Raw genomic sequence first — 19,307 nt, 5'->3', positions numbered from 1 at the left:
CTGATAAATACACATATATGTACACTCACATATACACACATATACTGAATATTAAATTTACATAATCATGTTATATATGTGAATGGATTTAGAAAAGCAAGAACATGTTGTATAAACATGAGTATACACCAACATGTTAACAATGATTACCATTTGGTGGTAGATATGGGTGACTTTCTTTTCTTGCTTATTTCCATTTCCTAACTGCTCTACAGAACATGAGTTGAATGATAAAGTAGAAGAAAAAAGAAAACAAAGTTCCATGTGGTTTGAGCAATGCATGTGGGAGAAGAGAGGGTCAGACAGGCACGTGGGCACTGGCTAACGAGGCAAGAGACTTAAGCTGGGACCACCTTCACGTCTCAACCTAACCATCAGGAGAAGGTCCCTGCTGCTGGTCCTTTATCTTCCTTTCCTTTGAAAAACCTGGAGAACCACCTACTTTTTTTTCCCAAGCCCCAGAATACCCTTTCTAGCAGCAGGGGAAGAAGAAAACAGGACACAGAAAAAGCACAATGGCCGACAACAAGGAAAGGCAGCCGCAGCTCCTTGACTCAGAATCTCGGGAGACTGGGAGGCCGCAGAAGGGTCGCTCCGCCCCGGGACGAGAACCACCTACTTTGATCCTATGTGAGAAAAATGAACATCTAAGCAGAGGGAGTAGCTGCCATGCTCCATGCAGGGAATCAGAACCATCGATTACTTGCTGGCTTCTTTCAACCAACCATGTGCTGTCATTCAATAAGCACTTTGGAAATAATGGAGATCTAATTAAGCTCCTCTGGGTAGGAAGACATACAATTATCTGACTGTGTCCGTGAAGAGAGCAAAGGAGGCGCGCAGGGAAAATGTCACACATGATCTTGAAGACTGTCAACAGAGACATATTAATTAAGAGAGCGGGGGCAGGTTGGGCCACATCTGTGAGAAATTTGCTTTTGGAAAAATGATTCTACAGGAGTAAAATGGCACAAAAGGATGTTGATTTTCCCTCACTGGACCCACTAGCTCAGCGTGGGAATATCGCCGTCATGTGCCAGGCAGAGTCGGATGGGTACGCCTTCCACGTATGGATTAATTTCACTTCGTCAAATGTGGTATGACTTTTGTCCTCTTCCCAGATAAGGAACAGGAGTTTGAGAAAATCTTTCTTTCCCACTACTTTGAGAACTACTTTCTCTTTGAGAAAGAGCTTCCAAATGTCCAGCCTGGGACACTTCATCCTCAGTTTAGAGAAAATAGGAAAAGGCTATGTCCCCCAAAGCCAAGAGCGCTTATCTCAGAGTGGTAGGATTATGGGTACATCTACCTTTCGTCTTCATATCTTTCTGCGTTTTCTCCAGTGGGTTTGTATGGTTTTTATAACCTTAAAAAAATCCCTTCTGTTTGGGAAAAATAGTGGCTTAGCAAAGGGAAGGAAGAAGGCTATGAACAGAGGCTGACTGAAATCCCTGAGCTGAAAGAAGCATTCGAGGAGGCTGGAAGAAGGGAGAGGCAGAGGGGTCCAGGCCAGGAGGATACGGTTGGTGGTGTCGGGAGACGGCACTGCACCCGGAAGCTGGGCCACCTGGGTTCAAATCTCAGCCGTGCACGGACTGCCTACCCTTTTTGAGTCTCAGCTTCCAAGTCTCTTAAGTGGGATCACAATAGTAATACCTATTCCCTAAAGTTGTGAGGATGCTATCATATCCCACATATGAAAGCCCTTGTAACTAAAATTCAGATGTATCAATGTTAGGGATTATTAGGGCTCTGGGTATAGAGGGGCTAGGCCAGAAGGAGAGGAGGAGAGGAGGTGAGGGGCGATGGCAGCCACCGAGCACCCACCGCAGGCCAGGCAAGTCCACGCCAGACGGAGGGTGACCAAGTCGCGCTAGGGCAAAGCAGAGGTGTGGGCCCAAATCAAACGCTGGGAGCCTGCTCTCTGCCACATGACAGCCCTGCTCGCACACATCAGCTCTCATCTACTGTTACAACAGCCTTCTCCAGTGAGCAGCATCCCCGTGGGGTATTGCAGTGAGGCGCAAAGGGGGTCAGCAAATTGAGCAAGGTCATACCTTCAGTAAGCAGCAGGTTCGCCCTGAACTTCAGGGCTGCTTGATTCCCAAGCCCCAGCTCTCTCTCCCCTACACCATCCCACCGCCCTCCTCGTATCCCTACGCTGCGGCCCAGACCCCAGCCGCCCGGGCCGGGCCAGGGGGCGGGCACACAGCGGGGCCCCTCCAGAGCCCGAGGGTCTCAGCCCGGCCGTCCCGCACCCCGCGGCCGCCCCGCGCCCCGCACCTGGTCTCCAGCGGGATGTTGCTGTTGAGCAGCCAGTTGTCCTGGGCGTGGGCCGGCTCCTGCGCGCTCCCGGACGCGGGCTCCCCGGAGAGCGAGTGATCCGTGGGGGCCGGGCTTGGGTTGCTCCTCGGAGTGAAGTTGCCCCGGTTCAGGGAGCTAACGGAGGCCGCGTGGTGCTGGTTAGGGGTGTGGGTGTGCGAGAGCGGCAGCGGCGGTGTCCGGAGCCGAGGGTGGTTCTGCAGGCCGCCCGGGGGATCTAGGGCACAAACACGCGCAGTCAGCGGGGCGGGGACGACCCCACGGGGACCGCGCGGCAGCAGCCGGGCCAGCCGCAGGCACTGGCAAACCGGACATGGTCAGGCAGTCAATACACAGGTACCCGACAGGCACTTATTGAGCGCCTGCTCTTCTAGGTGCTGAGATACATCAAGGAGAAAAGCAGACAAAACTCCTGTCCCCACTGAGCTGACATTTTCGTACAAGAGATAATAAGACTAAAAAAAAAAAAAAAAAAAAGACTAGCCTCCCATGTCATCAGCTTCCTGCTGTTTCTTTGGTACTTTTAGGGCATGGCTAGAATCAGTAACTTCAACATCACCTGGGAATTGTTTCGAAATGAAAATTCTTGGGCCCTGCCCCAGAGTTACTGAGCCATGAATCTTGGGTGGGGTCCATTAATCTGATTCCACAAATGCTCCAGGTGATTCAGACGTGTGCTAAAATGTGAGAATCACCAATTACACACAATGGTACACAGCAAGTGAAAAATACAAGTTAATACACAGTTTACCGAGATGGTGATAAATCTGAGAACACGTAAAGCCAGGAAGGGCGCTGTGGCCTGTGTATTTGGAGGCAGTGGTGAAACTTTAGGTCACACAGACAGTGATGGCCTCAGGTGACTTTTGACTAAAGGGAATGAGTCTGGGGGGGATTAAAAACCACCACTAACATCTCTTGAGCCCTTACTATGTGCCAGGCACTATTCCGAGCCCTCTACCTGTGTTAATTCAGCTCATCCTCACGACCCACTACAAAGCAGGTACTGTCTGTATCTCCATTTTACAGGTGAGAGAATTAAGATACAAATTTTATTTATATCTATTAAATATATTTATATGCACGACACCTTCTTTATCCATTCCTCTGCTGATGGACATTTAGGCTGCTTCCGTGTCTTGGCTATTGTAAGTACTGCTGCAATGAACACTGGGGTGCATGTATCTTTTCTAATTATGGTTTTCTATGGATATATGCCCAGGAGTGGAATTGCTGGATCATATGGTAGTTGTATACTTAGTTTTTTAAGGAACCTCCATACTGTTCTCCATAATGGTTGTACCAACTTACATTTGAGATTGACACATACACACTACTATACATAAAATAGGTAACTAATAAGGACCTACTGTATAGCACAGGGAACTCTACTCAGTACTGTAATGACCTATATGGGAAAAGAATCTAAAACAGAGTGGATATATGTATATGTATAACTGATTCACTTTGCTGTATACCTGAAACTAACACAACATTGTAAATCAACTATACTCCAATAAAAATTAAAAAAAAAAGAAAAAGAAAAAAAGGCCTAAGACTAAGACAACCATGCACATGTCACATTACCTCTTTGAGCCTCAGTTTTATCATCCGTAAAATGGGGGAAAGAGTTTATTAAGGGAACCACAGAGCTACAGTGATATCAAATGAGGCAATCAATGGGAAGGAAACATTTCTCAAGTTCACAGTTTACAAAGTATTCCACGTCACTTGTTCCTCTCGAGAACCCTGTATTTCACAGAGAGGACTGAGAGTCAGTGAATATGGGATCCAAACCAAGACAGGTATGATATTCCAAAGGCTGTGCTCTTCCTTGGCTCAGCAGACAGCCTTCTGGAAACCATCACGCACAATCAAGTGTGAGGCACTATCAGTGTTACGGCTACTTTTAGTGGAAGATGCGTCGCTCTCTGCTTTTTATGTAACCCAGTCTTTTATGCCAACGAGTTATAAAGCAAATCTGGTGGGAGTGGGGCTGGGTAGCAATAGAAGGGAAAAAGAAACAGAAATCCATGTGAGCAAATCACTTCCTTCCTACGAACCATGTTCAGGATAAAGGCCACATGGGATCTACCAAGCCCTTTAGAATTTGATCCACGCCTGGCTTTCCAGCCTCATCTCTCATCAGCTCCCTCCCTGTATACTCCACACCTTTCTCTCAGAGGCCAAGAGATCTGCTGGGCCACAGAGTGGCTAACATTGCCACTCCAATGAAGATGGTCTCCAGGAAGCCCACAGAATATGAATGGTACCCTCTGAAGATGTACCATGCTGTGGTCCTGGACCAGAAGATCTGCCAACAGAGATGCCCCTTGATGGGAAGGGAGAGAACCTGGGAGCCAGTAGAACAGGCAGAGAACAGACAGCCTTGGACCAGGGAGAAAGCGAGAATATGCAGGGTCATTTGTTTGGTCCACCTGTCCTCAGGCAGCATTTTAATGGAGACATGTGGAGCCTGGAAAAGAAGCCAGCAGCAGAAGCGGCCTCCTGGGTTGATTGAGGGTCCCTCCCTACCCCTGGCCTTTCAGTCCAGGGCACTACTGTCCAGTGGTTATCAGGAGGCCAGCAGAGAAGGGTGACCTAGTCCTTGCCCCTGGCCCATCGCTAGGAGTCAACCTTCCCATGGCATTTTACCTAATTGATATTAACAGTTGCTGCCATGCATTTGAGCACATACTAAGTGTGCTTTCACAGCCTGAACCTTTCTAATGCTCACAGCAGCTCCTAGAGGGCGGCATGATTATCATTCCCATTTTACAGACGAGGAAGCTGAGGCTTACAAAACTAGTGAGTGGTCCTTACTAACCCACAGCCTGAATTCTGTCTACCAAACCATGGTGCCTTTGCATAAAACACAGATACCTGCTTGATCGTCTCAGTCCATGGCCAAAGGCAAGAAAAAGACCCTCAGTGAAGAAAGCAAGCATCTGAGGTCTGGGTCAGGACAGGCTGGCCTGCAAGCCTACAGACCCTTGCTTTGTGACTAAGTAGGATGCCCGACTCTGGCTTGATAGCACTGCCAAGAGTCCTGAAATGGTGGGATTTTAAGTATAAGCGTCTAAAAGGAAATTCTCCTATGGGGATAAGGAATGTCCTGGTCCAAATCCATTCTATTTTTTGAAGCTCAGCTCAATTGCCACCCCTTCCAGAAAGCCTTCCTTGATCTACCCTCCTCCAAAGTTCTCTTTTCCTCCACCGAATGCTAACACAGCAGGTAACCTAGACGGCTCACCTTTTCTGTCTCCCCCAGAGCATGCATACTTATGTCCCCACCTTGCCTCCTCTAGTAGGTATAAAAATCCCTGCTCCCTCTGTGCTGTTGATCACAGGTCCTAGAATGAAGCAGACGCTCAATGTAGGTTTATTGAGCAAGTGGCTCTTGTGAGTGGTCTGGGCAATCTGTCCAGAAGGGTAAGGCTGGTGGGGAGGACTTTTGTATGCCAAAAATGACAGCAGGCCTCCTGGGCTCTCTAGGCCAGGGGTCCATACAGCCCTTTACTTACTTGCCTGGAACCAGAGTCCCAGATGCTTCAGCTGGGCTCTCTTTCCCTTCCATTCTGAGAACAGTAGGAAAGGGGATTCTGATGTCTCCCAGGTTTGCCAGGGAAAGGCTCTGTGTTTGGGGGCTCAGCAATGGGAGTGCACTCACAACCCCAAAAAAGACATGGCCTTCCCAAGGAGCAAATGTTTTCTCTGGTCTGAACGGAGACTCCTTTCTGCTCCTATGGCCAGGAGGGAAGACAGAGAGGAGAAGCCTTCTTCTCTCCCCTTATCCTCCCCAATTTATACTCTCATCTTTAGAGGGAGTTCAGAACCAATTCACTCATTCAGCATGTACTGAATCCCCTTTCTGTGCCAGGACCTGTAAGCTGGGTGTTGGGAATACAATGGTGAATGAGACCGTGATGGCCTAAGAGAGAGAAGAACTGTCTTGTGGTTCCTACTCACTGGCTGGGTGGCCTCCAGTAATTCACATCACCTTCCTGGTCCTTGGTCTGTGCACCTGTGAAGGGTGCACACATTCCTGCGTCACCACTTTCTGGAGGATATCCTTTGCTCAACTGCCAAATACGGAGTGAGCCCCTACTGTGCCCTGAGGGGAAGGGCCCCAGCACCATTCACCCCAATTCACCGGTAAATATGTATGGAATGTGGGGGGCAGAGAAGGGAGGACAAATCAGGTAGGTGGACCTCTTGTCTGCACAAGCAATGGCTTCTCTTCTGCTACCTGGGAGTAAGCACTGGTACATTTGCAAAGCTGTGGTGTAATTCTAATTTATACCCTCTTTTCGCAGATACAGCCACTAAGTATCTCTCTGAATCAAGCCCAGGTATGAGTCATTTTTACTGTTACATTGCACACCTCTGTCAGTAAAGGCCACTTGCTTATCTGAGTTTTGTAAGCCCGGTTTTCCAGGAAGGTTTTTTGCTTCCTACCAGTTCTCACGTATATTTACAGTTGCTGGTTCCCTCCAACACCTCAGACGTTTTTCATTTTATATGCACAAAAATCCTGAATACCAAATGCCTCTGGGCTGCATCTCCCTGAACCGGGATCATAGTGAGGCTTCTTCAGTGGGCTGGGCAGAGCAGTAGGTGATAGAAGGAGACTAGGCTTTGATGTCAGACAGCCCTGGGTTTAAGGTTTGGCTTTGCCACTTATAAGCTGTGTGACCTTGATCAAGATACTTAACTTCTCTGGAGCTTCAGTTTTCTTATCATTAAATGGAGATAACGCCCATCTTACAGAGCCATTATGAGAAGTAAGTGAGATCATATATATATATAAGGTTCTTAGCATAGTGCCTGAAATACAGTAATGCAAAGAAAAAAAGTAACTATTAATTCCACGGTGATGGTGAAGCCATGCTGAATGGATAAGGTATAAAGTGCTAAACTGTCACCGTGACGATGACTCTACAGCATTTCCAATAGGGGTGCCAAAGCAAAAAACCTCGAGAGAGAAAGAGTAGGAACACGCCTGGCAGAAACGTGGTCCTCTTCTTTTACAGGTGAAACCCACTCTGGACAACCCCACTGGTTTTCAGGAGCCCTGGTCTCGGGAAGGTGCTTGTAGCTCGACGTGCAGATCAGAAGCAATGAGAATGGCTGTAGCCTGCCACGCAGCACTAAACTGGACACACGGGGTCTCCATGTCCTCAAAGAGTAGGGCCCCTTTCTGCGTTAGGTAAGCATCTCAGAGCAAACCAGGGTGCTGCTCTGTCCTGGGTTCAGGGTGTACCCTAAGGAGAGGGCCCCTGAGGTTGTTCAATCAATCAGCAATAGAACAGCCCTGTGTTGTGGGCAGGGACTTGGGGAGTTTTGAGGATGAGCCCCAGCCTTGACAAATAGCTGGTGTTTGGGGGACAGATGTAAAAGGAGTACCAGAGCGGAGCTCAGGAGTCTCCCAGACCTAAGTTCAACCTTGGCTCTGTCTCTGACAAGCTACATGATTTGAGGCGAGTCACTCAAGTTCTCTGAGCTTCTAATTCCTCACCTATAAAATAAGTATACAGTAGTAATGTAATAAAAGGAAGGGCTATCATCAAATGAATAAACAGATCTAGAGATGAAAGAAATATGGTCTCTGACTTTGAGCTGCTCACAATTTAGTAAATATAAGACACACCAATAGATACTCCATAAGATAGTAATTATAATGAGATGATAATAGTTAACATTTATTGAGTACTCTCTCTGTGACTGGTTCCGAATGGTTTATTTATTTAATCCTTATAACACCCCTATAAAGAAGGTACTATTTATTATTACTCCCCAATTTATAGATGAGGAAACTAATGTACAGAAAGGCTAGGAACTTTGCCCAAGATTCCTAAACCACCGAGTGATGGAGCCAGAATCTGAACTCAAGCATCTGGCCCCAGAGCCCACACTCTTAACCACCCTGCTTTACGTACACGGAGGGAGTGGACGCGGGGAAAGTGCCCACACTGATGCCCATCACACGGCGAGCGGTCCACAAGCGCTGGCTCCCAGAATCCTCGTTGGCCTTACACTGCAGCCCCGCTGGAGCTCAACGGAGCACAGTGAGGGCTGCCAGCTTGACTGTCAGGGTCGGGGCAGGGTTCATGGCAAGTGACATGTGCCCTGTGTCTAAAGGCTATTCTAGGCATTGGATGATGCATGTGTAGGGGTCCAGAGTCGACAGAGAGAGAGAGAAGGAGAGAGTGAACGTGAGGCCGGCTTGGGCATTTCTCTAACTACTGTGGGATGGCTGTGAGGGGCAGTGGCAGGAGGCCAGGTGGAGACACTGGGAGCAGGTCCGGGTGGTGGTCGCCTGGAGATGCCAAACAAAAGAACTTGGCCTTTATCGGGAGGGTGGGAGGGCGCTCCGATGGGCTCTGAGGCGGGAGGGCCGTGATCACACCAGTGTTTGAGGCAGATTCCTGGCGGCCATGTGGAGGATGAAACAGGTGGGGGCAGGCTGCAGGCAGGACCCAGACTGCCTGTGGGATGCTTGACTGCTAGCGAGACTCCAGTGGAGCACGTCGTTACCCTTTTATAAGAGCACATTCATGAGAAAAAGACATAAACTTCCAGAGCTTTGGCTCGGGCAAAGAATCTGAACGTGTCAACAGCTCTGCGATCTAGGCCGGCACTGGCTCTGAGAAAGGGTGCCAGGCTGGGCGTCCACCTCCAACCCCGTGAAACGGCCGCCAGGCGCCGAAAGGTCTCCTGGCCGCAGAGTTAACGACGACCAAGCGTGCGCTGCAGTCATTAATCGGGCCCTAAAGATTGTCAGATATGAAGGATGATGGTATTTAATTATCATAAAACACAAATACTCCAGCTGCCTGAGAATGCCAAGAGAAAGAGTGATTTGGCTTCCACTAAAATGCCATCGGCTACCACTAACTCGGGATGGGGCAGTAGCGGTGCTGAGAGCTCAGCTAATGAACCTTGGCCTCCTCGACCAATCTAGAGAAGCCAGAGAGCTCTCTGTCACCACAGTCGGCAGCCAGGATCTGACGGCTTGACTTCCAGCCTCCGCTCTGCCTCCTCCAAGCTATATATAATCTCGGACAATTTACTGAACCTGAGTTTTGGTTTCTTGTCAAATGCCTATGAAAGCACCTCGCACACTGGAGGGTCCTGTGTAAGAGAGAGAGCTACCAGCGTTATTCTTATTGCCTCAGAAGGAATAAGAACAGTGGCGTCCGAATGGGAGCCACTGGTCTGAGCACGAGGCCAGGGGCTGCGTTTGTGTGCTGTTTTCTCTGCCCATCCGTTCTCTCCCTGAACACATGCTTTCTGTTCACTTTCACTGCTGTGCTGTTTGTTCTGTGTCATGGCCCATGTGCAGGGCCTCTAAACAGGGAGGGCCCACAGGGGCTGGGGCAGCAGGCTGGAGCTTCCTGAGGCTACTCTCCCAGTGCTCTTGATGGGGAGTAAAAAAGGGCACCCTGAGGTCACAGTGTGGCTCTTCTGCTCCCTCGTTCACCTAGGGCAGCACTTTGAGTGAATTCAGACTGTTCAAGTGCTTGTATGTGAGAAACAGCAATGAGGGGACAATGCCTGAAACTAATGCAAAAGCCCCACTGTGCAGTGCAGTGGTTTTCCACACAGGGCCGTCTGGAAATGCGGAAGGGGCTGTTTTTTGGTTGTTCCAATGACTGGAGAGCACACCTGGTGTTTGGCAGGCAGGAGGGGGCTAGGGAAGACAGCTGCATGCCATGCACAGGAACCGGTAATCTTAAAGGTGGTCCTAAAGGGTATGCCATCCAGTCAGTGGGTAGCCTAGTCCTAATTAGTCTAGGATGGGTAAATAGCTAATAATACACGATTTTATTCCCTGTGTGCTTCCACCCCCATCCCCAGTTCCACTCACTCTGTCACAGGAGGTGACTGCTAAGGGCTGCCATCACCTGTGCTCCCTTGGCCCCTGGCTTCCAGAGAGGTTTGGCTAATCGTTAGCACAACAGGATGCCGGAAGGAGGAAGGGGGAAGAGGTTGAGGTCACCCCCGGCTCCATCCTCTGAAGCCCTGCTTCAGGGCAGTGTCTCAGGCAGTAGCCTCATCCCACAAGGCTATAATGGGTTACAGTTAGAGTGGTCTGGGGAAACCTCTAGGAAGAGCGAGACCTTGAACTGGGTACCGAGGGAGAGACAGGGTGAAGGTATACGAAGGGAAGGGAGCAGGCATTCTTGGCAGGGAGCGGGCACCAGCAAAGGCCCACAGGCTGAGGGATGCAGGCCCCTAAGGGACACCTGGGCACTCGGAGTGGAGAGCTGTGGGGGGAGCAGAGGGAGAGGCTAGAGCCCACCTGCAAGGACCTGGAGCCAGAGGGGCAGCTTTAAGGGTATTCAGAGGGTTCACCCCAACTTCCAGCCTTTTAAAGCCAAATGTTAGAGTAGTCACAGGAGTGAACCAGAACGCCCAGGCTTCATTACAACGCACTCAGGATTCCTCATCCAGCAACGAATGCTCTCCTAGGGTGGGGTGTGGGTGAGGGACACCCTGCTGTCTTCACCAGACAGTTGAGGAAAGAGCAGAGTCAGGAGTCTCTGTCAGAGAGAGGTATAGTCAGCACTGCTATTTCCAGTGTCATGGTAATTTACAATCTAAGCCAAGGGCATCGAAAGCTGTCTGTTCTAAGCATCGAATGAACAACTTGGCAGGGCCACCATCGGAACCCGGAAGAACTCTCTCCCAGTATACTTCATTCTTGTGCTTGCCCCTAACACCTGCTAATTGCTGTGTGACCTGAGGCAAGGCACTTAAGCTATCTGAGCTCCGGTTTCCCCAACTGACAAACAGGAGGAGGAAGGGGTGGGAGTCCCTCTAATTCTAAAGTCAAGGCTGAGTCATTCTTGGCAGATGGACCCGGGAAATCCGTTAATGAACATCTGCTTGCTAAAGATGCGCACAGCAAGTCGGCGGACTGGATCGTGCTGTGCGACTGGGCACCAAAGAAGGCAGAGAGGTGGCCTGGAAGGAAGAGAGACATGGTCCTTCTTTCCTCCCTCCCTCTCCTCCTGCTTCCCTGCTTTCCTTCCTTTCACAAAGGTCACTCTCCATAAGCCCTGTGCTTGATACTGGAGACCCGGAGATGGATTAGTCGAGGTCCCTGCCTGTAAAATCTGAACAGACCGATCAGGAAAGGTCGGCTACAACCACAGGGGATCTTTCCTGGGTACATGGCTTTCCCCCAGCTTAAAGCTGTGTCCACCTTAGGGCAGAACTTGTCCTGGGAAAGCTTTCTGCTTGTCAATTAAGTTTTCTTTCCTTCCACTGTTACCTTCCTGCCCTTTTCAAAAATGGTCTGACCCATAAACTGTTAGGTTAAGTCCCAAATCAATAAGGAGCCTTACCTATCAATAGGAGTGTGAGTGTGTGTGTGTGTGTGTGTGTGTGTGTGTGAGAGAGAGAGAGTGTAGGAGGTGGAATTCAGTTCAACAGGAGGCTGCAGTGTGCTGGAGCAGATCTAATGCAGTGGGCTGCATTCATAGAGGGAAAGCACGAAGGAGGGAGGTGAGGGTCAGGCTGTGCTGATCAGCTGGAATGGGGCCAGAGAAGGGACACCTGGATTGGGGGTCATGCCAGTGCTGTAGACACTGATCCCCCCCTGCAGCCTCTGGAGCTAGTCAGTGTTTTCCCTGGCTTCCTTGGATGGTGAGGGGTTTAGAAACTGTGTTCCTATGGGGATAAACAGAGGACCAATGTTGTTAGCCTGGGGAGGAGACAGGTTAGGGAAGGGGATTAAAGAAAGAGTGTGTGGCTAGGAGTCCAGCTGAAATACACCACATGCCTATGATAAGCTTTCCCAGTCTCGTCACTTAGGCCACACAATTCATAGCTCGGAAATTAAACACCCGATTATGTGGTGCAGTAGAGAGTCCTAGACTGAAGAACTGTTCCCCGCCGTGTCATTAATGCACGCTGTGGCTTTGGAAAACTCCCTTCCCTTTCCTGGGCCTCAAGCTGTCTGAAAAAGGAGGTTCCTTCATTTGATAGATGATCTCCTGAGGTTCCTTCCAGCCTTTGAGAGTCTGATTCCTCGTGGCTTCCCTTGTTCCTCTCGGGGAATTTTCTGGAAAGAAGGAGATGGGCAAAGCACTACTGCTGCCTTCAAAGAGCCAAAGGATGGAGGAAGCGGCACATCTACTCCATGGGCTTTAGGAGGAAGAATCGGGGCCAAGCCCAGGAGGTTACCTGGAGGGACTCGCAGCGCAACTCCAGGAAACCCTTCTTCCTGCCAATGAAGTGGTTTGAAATAACTAGCCTCAACCTCCTCCCTGAACTTCAAGCCTCTGCCGCTCAAATGAAATTCGTACGGAGCATTCTCCAGCTGGCTCCCTCTCCTGTGCTCCTGATCTCAGTATTACCACCTGCTGCCACACGACCCACTCCATCCATCAAAGCAGGCGGCTGGGGATCACCATCGCCTTCTCCCTCTTTTTCAGGTTCAACAACTTAGCCATGATTGCCATACTCTGGCTTTGCCCTCCACATCTCTGGGATTCTCACCTCTCCCACTGTCATGACCTCAGCTCATCAGTGGACACCCAGACCAGGGCCATAGACGACACTGGGGTCTCAGCCCACTGGCTCACCCCTGCTCCAGGTCACTCCCCTGCCATAAAGCCTTCTATGGCTCCCCACTGCCCACAGGACAAGACCCTCACCATCTGACCTGAGCCCACCCACCACTCCAGGGCTGCACCCACAGCTCTCTACTCCCCTCTTTAAGAAGGTGCCAAGGTTAATAGGCTAATTATAAACCACTCATGAAACGGCTCACTGCCTGTCTCACATTCACGGCTTTGCACATGCCTTTTCCTTCTGCACGGAAGGTGTTTTTTCCTCCTTTACTGGTTAACTCAGACTAGAAGTTACCTTCTCTAGGAAGCCTTTTATGACCACCCCCTCAACCCCCGCCCCCGCCAGTTTGCGTTCAAAGCCGCTTTTCTGGGCACTTCTAACCCCCATGGCTCACTTGGAGTTATGATCACTTGTTTGCATAACTGTCTCTTCTACCAGACGGTACGCTCCAAGCGTGGAGGTCTTATCTTCATACATCACAGGCTGTGAGGCTAGAAGCATGACTCGTCTCTCTGGGGTACCTGGCGGGCTCTTTCACCCGGGTGCTGCCACTGGTTCCCAAGGGGCAGGGGATGGTTTGGGCGCTCTGGGCACCCTGATCTTTCTCTTTACACTTGACCTGATGTTCTCCAAACTGCACAGGTTACACAGCTGATCACTGAGGCTGGCATCAACTCTATATTTTTTTAATCAACGGTTGAAGAGGCCCGAAAAGGAAATCAAGACCATGAATCTCAAGGCTCCCACAGGGAAGAATCTATTTTGTTGAAATCGACACCAGCACTGAAGGTCAAGGTAGTTTACTGGGTGGTTTTCCTTACTATACTCCCCAAGCCCACCCCTCCCCCATTACATGGGCCCTGCAGGAGGCTAAGTACCAGCACATGGAGAGGCGAATTTTCATCCATCGTGTTCACATCCCTCCCTCCATTTTATATCCATCAATAGTTCTGAAGAAACTGCCTTCTCCTGGAAGAGACACTGACGTGACTAGATGAAGCGACAGGCTGCTAGAACCCACAGAGCATTACCGCGTGTGGTTAAGTGCCACGGCTGAGGCTCAAGCTGCCTTGGGTTCAAACACGCTTACACACTGGGCCGCACTACAAATCTTTTTTGGGACCCCAGTTTCACGCCACTGTGGCCAGGAGGGTGAGTGCTGAGTTGGAGGGAACTGAGTTTGAAACCAGGTTCCACCACTTAACTAGCTTTATGGCTGGCTCTGGGTGAGTTTTTAACCTCTGAAAGCCTTGACTTCTCCATCTGTAAAATGGGGATAAGGGTGCCATCTGCTTCTTAGTCTTGTTTCAGAGGTTTAGTGGGACGGTGCATGTTGGGTCCTGAGCACAGGACTGTCAAACAGAAGGGCTCAGTTGAGGTTAACTATGAATTTCCTCTCACAGCTCCTTAGAATCCCATCCAGTTACATTCCGCTTGGGCTGTGGAATCCCCAAGGGCAGAGATCTGATCTTTTTCACCCAGGGCTTGGTCTTCACCGTATCTTTAGCTGTTTTCCCTCTAGAGGCTATTAAGGTACCAGTAAGTGTTTGTTGAATGAAACAAAAGAAGCCCTTGTCCATGCAGGGTCTTTGGGTCTGGGCACGAGGAGGTTATCCATGGGGAGGAGAATGAATATTTATTGACACATGACTATAAGCTGGGCCCTCAGAAAGGTTTCCTCATTTCATTTTCAGAACAACACTAAAGGTGGCTCTTAATTTCCCCATTTTACAGACAAGGAAACTGAGCCTCATCGGCCTGCTCTGCCTTTGCCTATGACTTTTGCAAATGGGGTATCTCAGGCCTCAACATTCGGGGCAACCTTATGAGATATGACATCTTGATTTACAGAAACCTGCCCAAGGTTGTATCACTAGGAAATGATACAAAGCCAGGATCCCAGCACAGATCACTCTGCTCGCTCTACTCCTGCAGGGGATCAAGCCTCCTAGAGGCAAAGGAAGAAGAAAAAATACATTCAGAAGTACTTAAGCTCTATGTATTGAGCAATTTATTAAATGCAAAACCTCTCGTATATTTTTGCTTTGATTGAGCAACAGTCATGCCAACAGTTCCATGGATGAGGTGTTTGGGGACCACAAAAGCTTTACTGTTTGATGACACATCCGAATAACAACCCTGAGAGGCAGGTGTTATTATCCTTTTACGCACGGGGAAACCGAGGCCCTGCAAGGCTAAGAGGCTTGCCCAGGCGCAGAGCTCGTAAGCAGTGGCCTCCCAGCCTCTCGAAACTGCATGGAAACACACACCTTCTACCTCGGCAGAAGGGCACCCACCCAACCCCAGCAAGTCACAAGGCAGCATGAGACCCCCCGCCCGAGTGATCCTGACCTTTTCCCTCAGGCTGTCAAAGGTCCCACTTCCGGCATCCAACTAATTATACTATCGGAGAGACGCTTTCTATCATTTATGACATGACCACGTGTGGCTTTTCCTTTTGATACAAGCTCAGGAGATCTTAGGCAGGTATTCCACCCATCAATGTCCATGAACCAAGTCATACTAGGAACAGATAAAAGGCATTTGTCCTCCTGAAGTCCTCGGCAAAGTGTCCAGCTCAATCCCCAGGCCGCGCAAATGTAATCATAGCACTAATAATGGCCTCAAAGGCTTACTGAGCTGCCAGCTACTCTGCTAAGCATCTCTAATGCACTTCTTTACCCGTTTCCTCTCCCCAAGAGTCCTCTGAGGCCGGTGTACGAGGAACACAACACAGAGTGGTAGGAGTGTGGGCTCTAGAGCCAGGCAGCCTGGGTTTGAATCCTGGCTCCAACACTTCCTAGCTGTGTGGCCCTCTTTCCTGACTTCAAATATGGAGGTAGTACTCGTGGGGTGGTTGGGAGGATTCACGTAAAGCTCAAAGAGCATTCGTGGCACACAGTAAGGACTCACCAAATGCTAGCTATCGTTATGTCTATTTTACAGATGAGGAAACTGAGGCTCAGAGAGACAACTGTCTCACGCTCCACAGCTGCCCAGTGCCAAGACTGGAATTCAGATCTAACTTCAACTTCCATGCTCTTAATGGCTACGGCTCACTTTCTGCCCTTCACCCTACAGTTCACCAGCATGGCAGGTGCTCCCAGACGGTATGATGACTACTGTTACTCATAGTTGAGAATGCCTCGTTAAGTGCTATGCTCCTGGTCACTGCCTTCCCAAGGTGACCGACCTCCAGCTCGTGCCCCTTCTCTTCCATGGCGTCATGAGCAGCTTACAGAGCAAATCCCCGCAGCCAGGGCACAGACGGCACTAACTTCATTTTAATGCAAAAAGCGTACAGTCTGTGGGCACCGCCTGGGCTCATTCCCCAAGTCCATTCTTTTCTCTTGGCCGTGGAAGATTTTATTTTTCCAATTTCAGAATCAACTTACGTTAAAAAAGAGAGAGAAATCCAATTAGCCCGGCTCAGGTTTGTGAAACAAATGATGCAGCTGGCATAGAACCTTAATCAAACAGTTATATTCATAACCACAGTTATCGCTGTTCTACCTAATTTCTACAGCCCAGGGCCTCCTACAGAAAATGTCTCTTGGCAATATAGGATGAAATGCAGAGGCTCGCTGACGCTGCTGAAGGGGTGTAGAACTCCAGGCCTGGCACATTAATGAATCTGAAGCAAATCTGGATTTGGAGGCATGTTCTCCAGGAATTCCACCCACACCTCAATGTCATACTACATTTTCTTTCTTTCCTTTTTTTTTATATAAGGAAATGGAAGAAGTAAACTTTTGCCTGGCTGCTTCCTTTGTTTTCTGGAAGAAATAAAGTAGAAAGGCCAAGCTTATTGTCCTGAAGAGGACAAGTGCTTCAGAGTCTGGTTGACATGGGCTTGAATTCTGGCCCTGCCATTCATCAGCTGTGTGACCCAGACAAGTTACTTAACCTCTCTGAGAGCATCAACAAAATGCAGATAATTATTCCTACTCACAGACTGAAAATTAAATGAGAGAACAGTGAGTTTCCTACTAGACTGTGAGCTTTGTATTCCCAATGCTTAGCACAAGTACTACTTTATTGTAGGTCTAATATAAATGTTTACTGATTGTGCCTACAATCCTACTGTCCATTGTTTACTGAGTGATTACCATGTGCTAGGGATGATGCTAAATTCTTTACAGGCATGATCTTATTTTATCCTAAAAACAACCCTGGAAAGCATGTATCATGATCCCCCTTCCAGCTTTGAGACAACTAAGGCTCTGAGAAGTTAGGAGACTTGTCCCGAATAACACAGCTAGTAAGAGGGGAGCAAACAGGAATTCCACCATCACAGAGGCAGGGCCAAACTCACACCCAGGCCCGCTGACTCTACTTCTCTGTCCTGCCCCCTCCTTTCACAGCACCCATCAAACGTCACACACAGCACATTCTTAAGGATACTTGTTTCCCCTTTCTTCCTCCTTTTGTCCTCTCATGTTTTAGATTTCCTTGGGGCAACTCAGAAATCAGGGTAATATTTCAGGATATTTCGAGGGGCTTAGTCATCATTTTCAGCCAACATCTGTTGAACATTTGCAGCAGGCTTGCTCTCGGTTAGTTTCTGGGCAGACACTTCTCTCCTTGCTGGGGCTTCCCAGATTCCTGGACTACCCAGAAGAAAGAAAAGTGAGGGATCTAACTCTCCTGAATGACTTTGGGGAAGAGAAGGTGCCCACCCAGGTACCTGGTGAGTCTGATTCAGCCTACTTATGCCCCTGCCCATTGGCAGGGGTAGGCCTGGGCCCTAGTTGCAGCCCTGCCCTGATCTCACTGGAATCTGGTGCAGTCACCCCACCTCTCTGGGTCTCAGTTTTTCCCTGTGTGGACGGAGAGTATTAGACCCAATTCATATGCTCAGCAAATATTTCTGTCAGTTGTTTCCAAACTCTTCACTCCTAGAATCCTACTAATAATCCCCTTACAATTACCCTATGTTTTAAGATACTTTGTTTCCAACACAAGCTATATTAATTAACTAATCATGAATTGTTCTCCCATTTTTAAATCAAACACATGTAAAACTGATGATCAGAATTTCTGACAGGACCGAGAGGATTCAGTGAATGGGGCCCTAGCAGCCCGCTCACTGCTGACACGCAGTAGGCCCTGAGTTCACTAAACGAATGAGTGAATGAATGAACGGATGGATGGATGGATGGACGGACACCTGGTGCTAAGCAGAAGGGCACTAAATGGTGGGAAAATACAGAGTCAGAGAGACCTGGATCTCGATACCAGCTCTGCCATTCACAAGCTGTTTGATCTTGGGTAGGTCACTTACCTCCCTAAGGCTCAACCTTCCCATCTATGACAGGAAGACACTTAGCTATGTCTTGCAGGACCATTGTAAAGTTTATTAATAATAATAGTGACAATAATAAGAAAAATAATAGGAGCTAAAACATATACAGTGTAGAGTATGTGCCAGGCACCAGTCTAAACGATTTACACATATTAACTCAATCTTCCTAATAAGCCTAAGAGGTAGTTACTATTATCAACTCCTGTTTTACAGATGGGGAAACTACATACAAGAAAGATGTTATGCAACTTGCCCAAGGACAGACTTGCATGATGGAGACAGCATCCAAACCCAGGAGGTCTGGCTCGAGCCTGTGTTCTTAACCCTCCACTCTACTGCCTAGGTAGGTCATCAAAGTGCTGAGCATGTAGCATGGTAACTCCCATCCTTACTGAGGGGAAGCCCTCCAGGCTGGCTAGTGCAGGACGATCAGCACGGTTTCCAGCTGGGCTTTTTGCAATAATGGCAATCACTCATAGCTTCCCTATATCTACAAGATCCGTAATGGCCCAGCAACAGCACTTGGGATGAAGCAGGAGGTGCTGTCAGACACTGGCTCTGCTGGGGACTGTACCACAAAGACCTTAGTCAATGGGAGGAAGAATGAGGCAAGTGTTGTCCGTTTAGCCTCCGTTTCTGGAAGACATGCAGAATTCCTCCTGCTCAAGGTGGTTTCCATCCACCATGCCTTTGCCTCTTTAGGGTACCTAGGTGGCTTTTACTCGCCTGGCATTTCTTCTGATGATAGAAATTCTCTTTTTGTTCTGGGGAGCCCTACTCTCAGCTTCTCAATTTGGATGGAACTGACTTCAGGGAGGCCAAGGAGGGCACCCACCCACCCCCATTCCTCCCACCAGGGTGTCTTTGATTCAGGCAGGAACATGTGACCCTGGTCAGGCCATTCAGAGTCAATCCTGGATTGCCTTTGGCGCTATGGGGAAAGAGGCACTCTCCTCTTCCTGGGTTTAGAATATAAGCCTGGGGGGGTCCCTTTGTCTTCAGATGGGGAACGCCTGTGTGAAAATGAGGCCAAAACAAACAGAAACGGTCAAGAGAAAGAGATTCATGGAGACATTATTGGAATGCCTGGATCTAG

General features: G+C 49.0%; 1 protein-coding gene across 4 annotated transcripts in view; it reads right to left on the bottom strand.

Annotated features, from left to right (window-relative positions):
- TENM4 (teneurin transmembrane protein 4) overlaps positions 1-19,307 on the bottom strand; it is a gene marked incomplete at both ends in the record, with an annotated part of 385,043 nt that overhangs the window by 231,282 nt on the left and 134,454 nt on the right. For all 4 annotated transcript variants that reach the window (XM_082844520.1, XM_082844521.1, XM_082844522.1 and 1 more), the window contains one exon: positions 2,284-2,539. In XM_082844520.1, coding sequence (XP_082700646.1) covers positions 2,284-2,539 — 256 coding nt within the window. The remainder of the gene's footprint in view (positions 1-2,283; positions 2,540-19,307) is intronic.

This window comes from Leucopleurus acutus (genome assembly GCF_964270905.1).
Source record: "Leucopleurus acutus genome assembly, chromosome: 8".
Lineage (NCBI taxonomy): Eukaryota > Metazoa > Chordata > Mammalia > Artiodactyla > Delphinidae > Leucopleurus > Leucopleurus acutus.
This window is presented reverse-complemented; position numbering and strand designations above follow the sequence as displayed.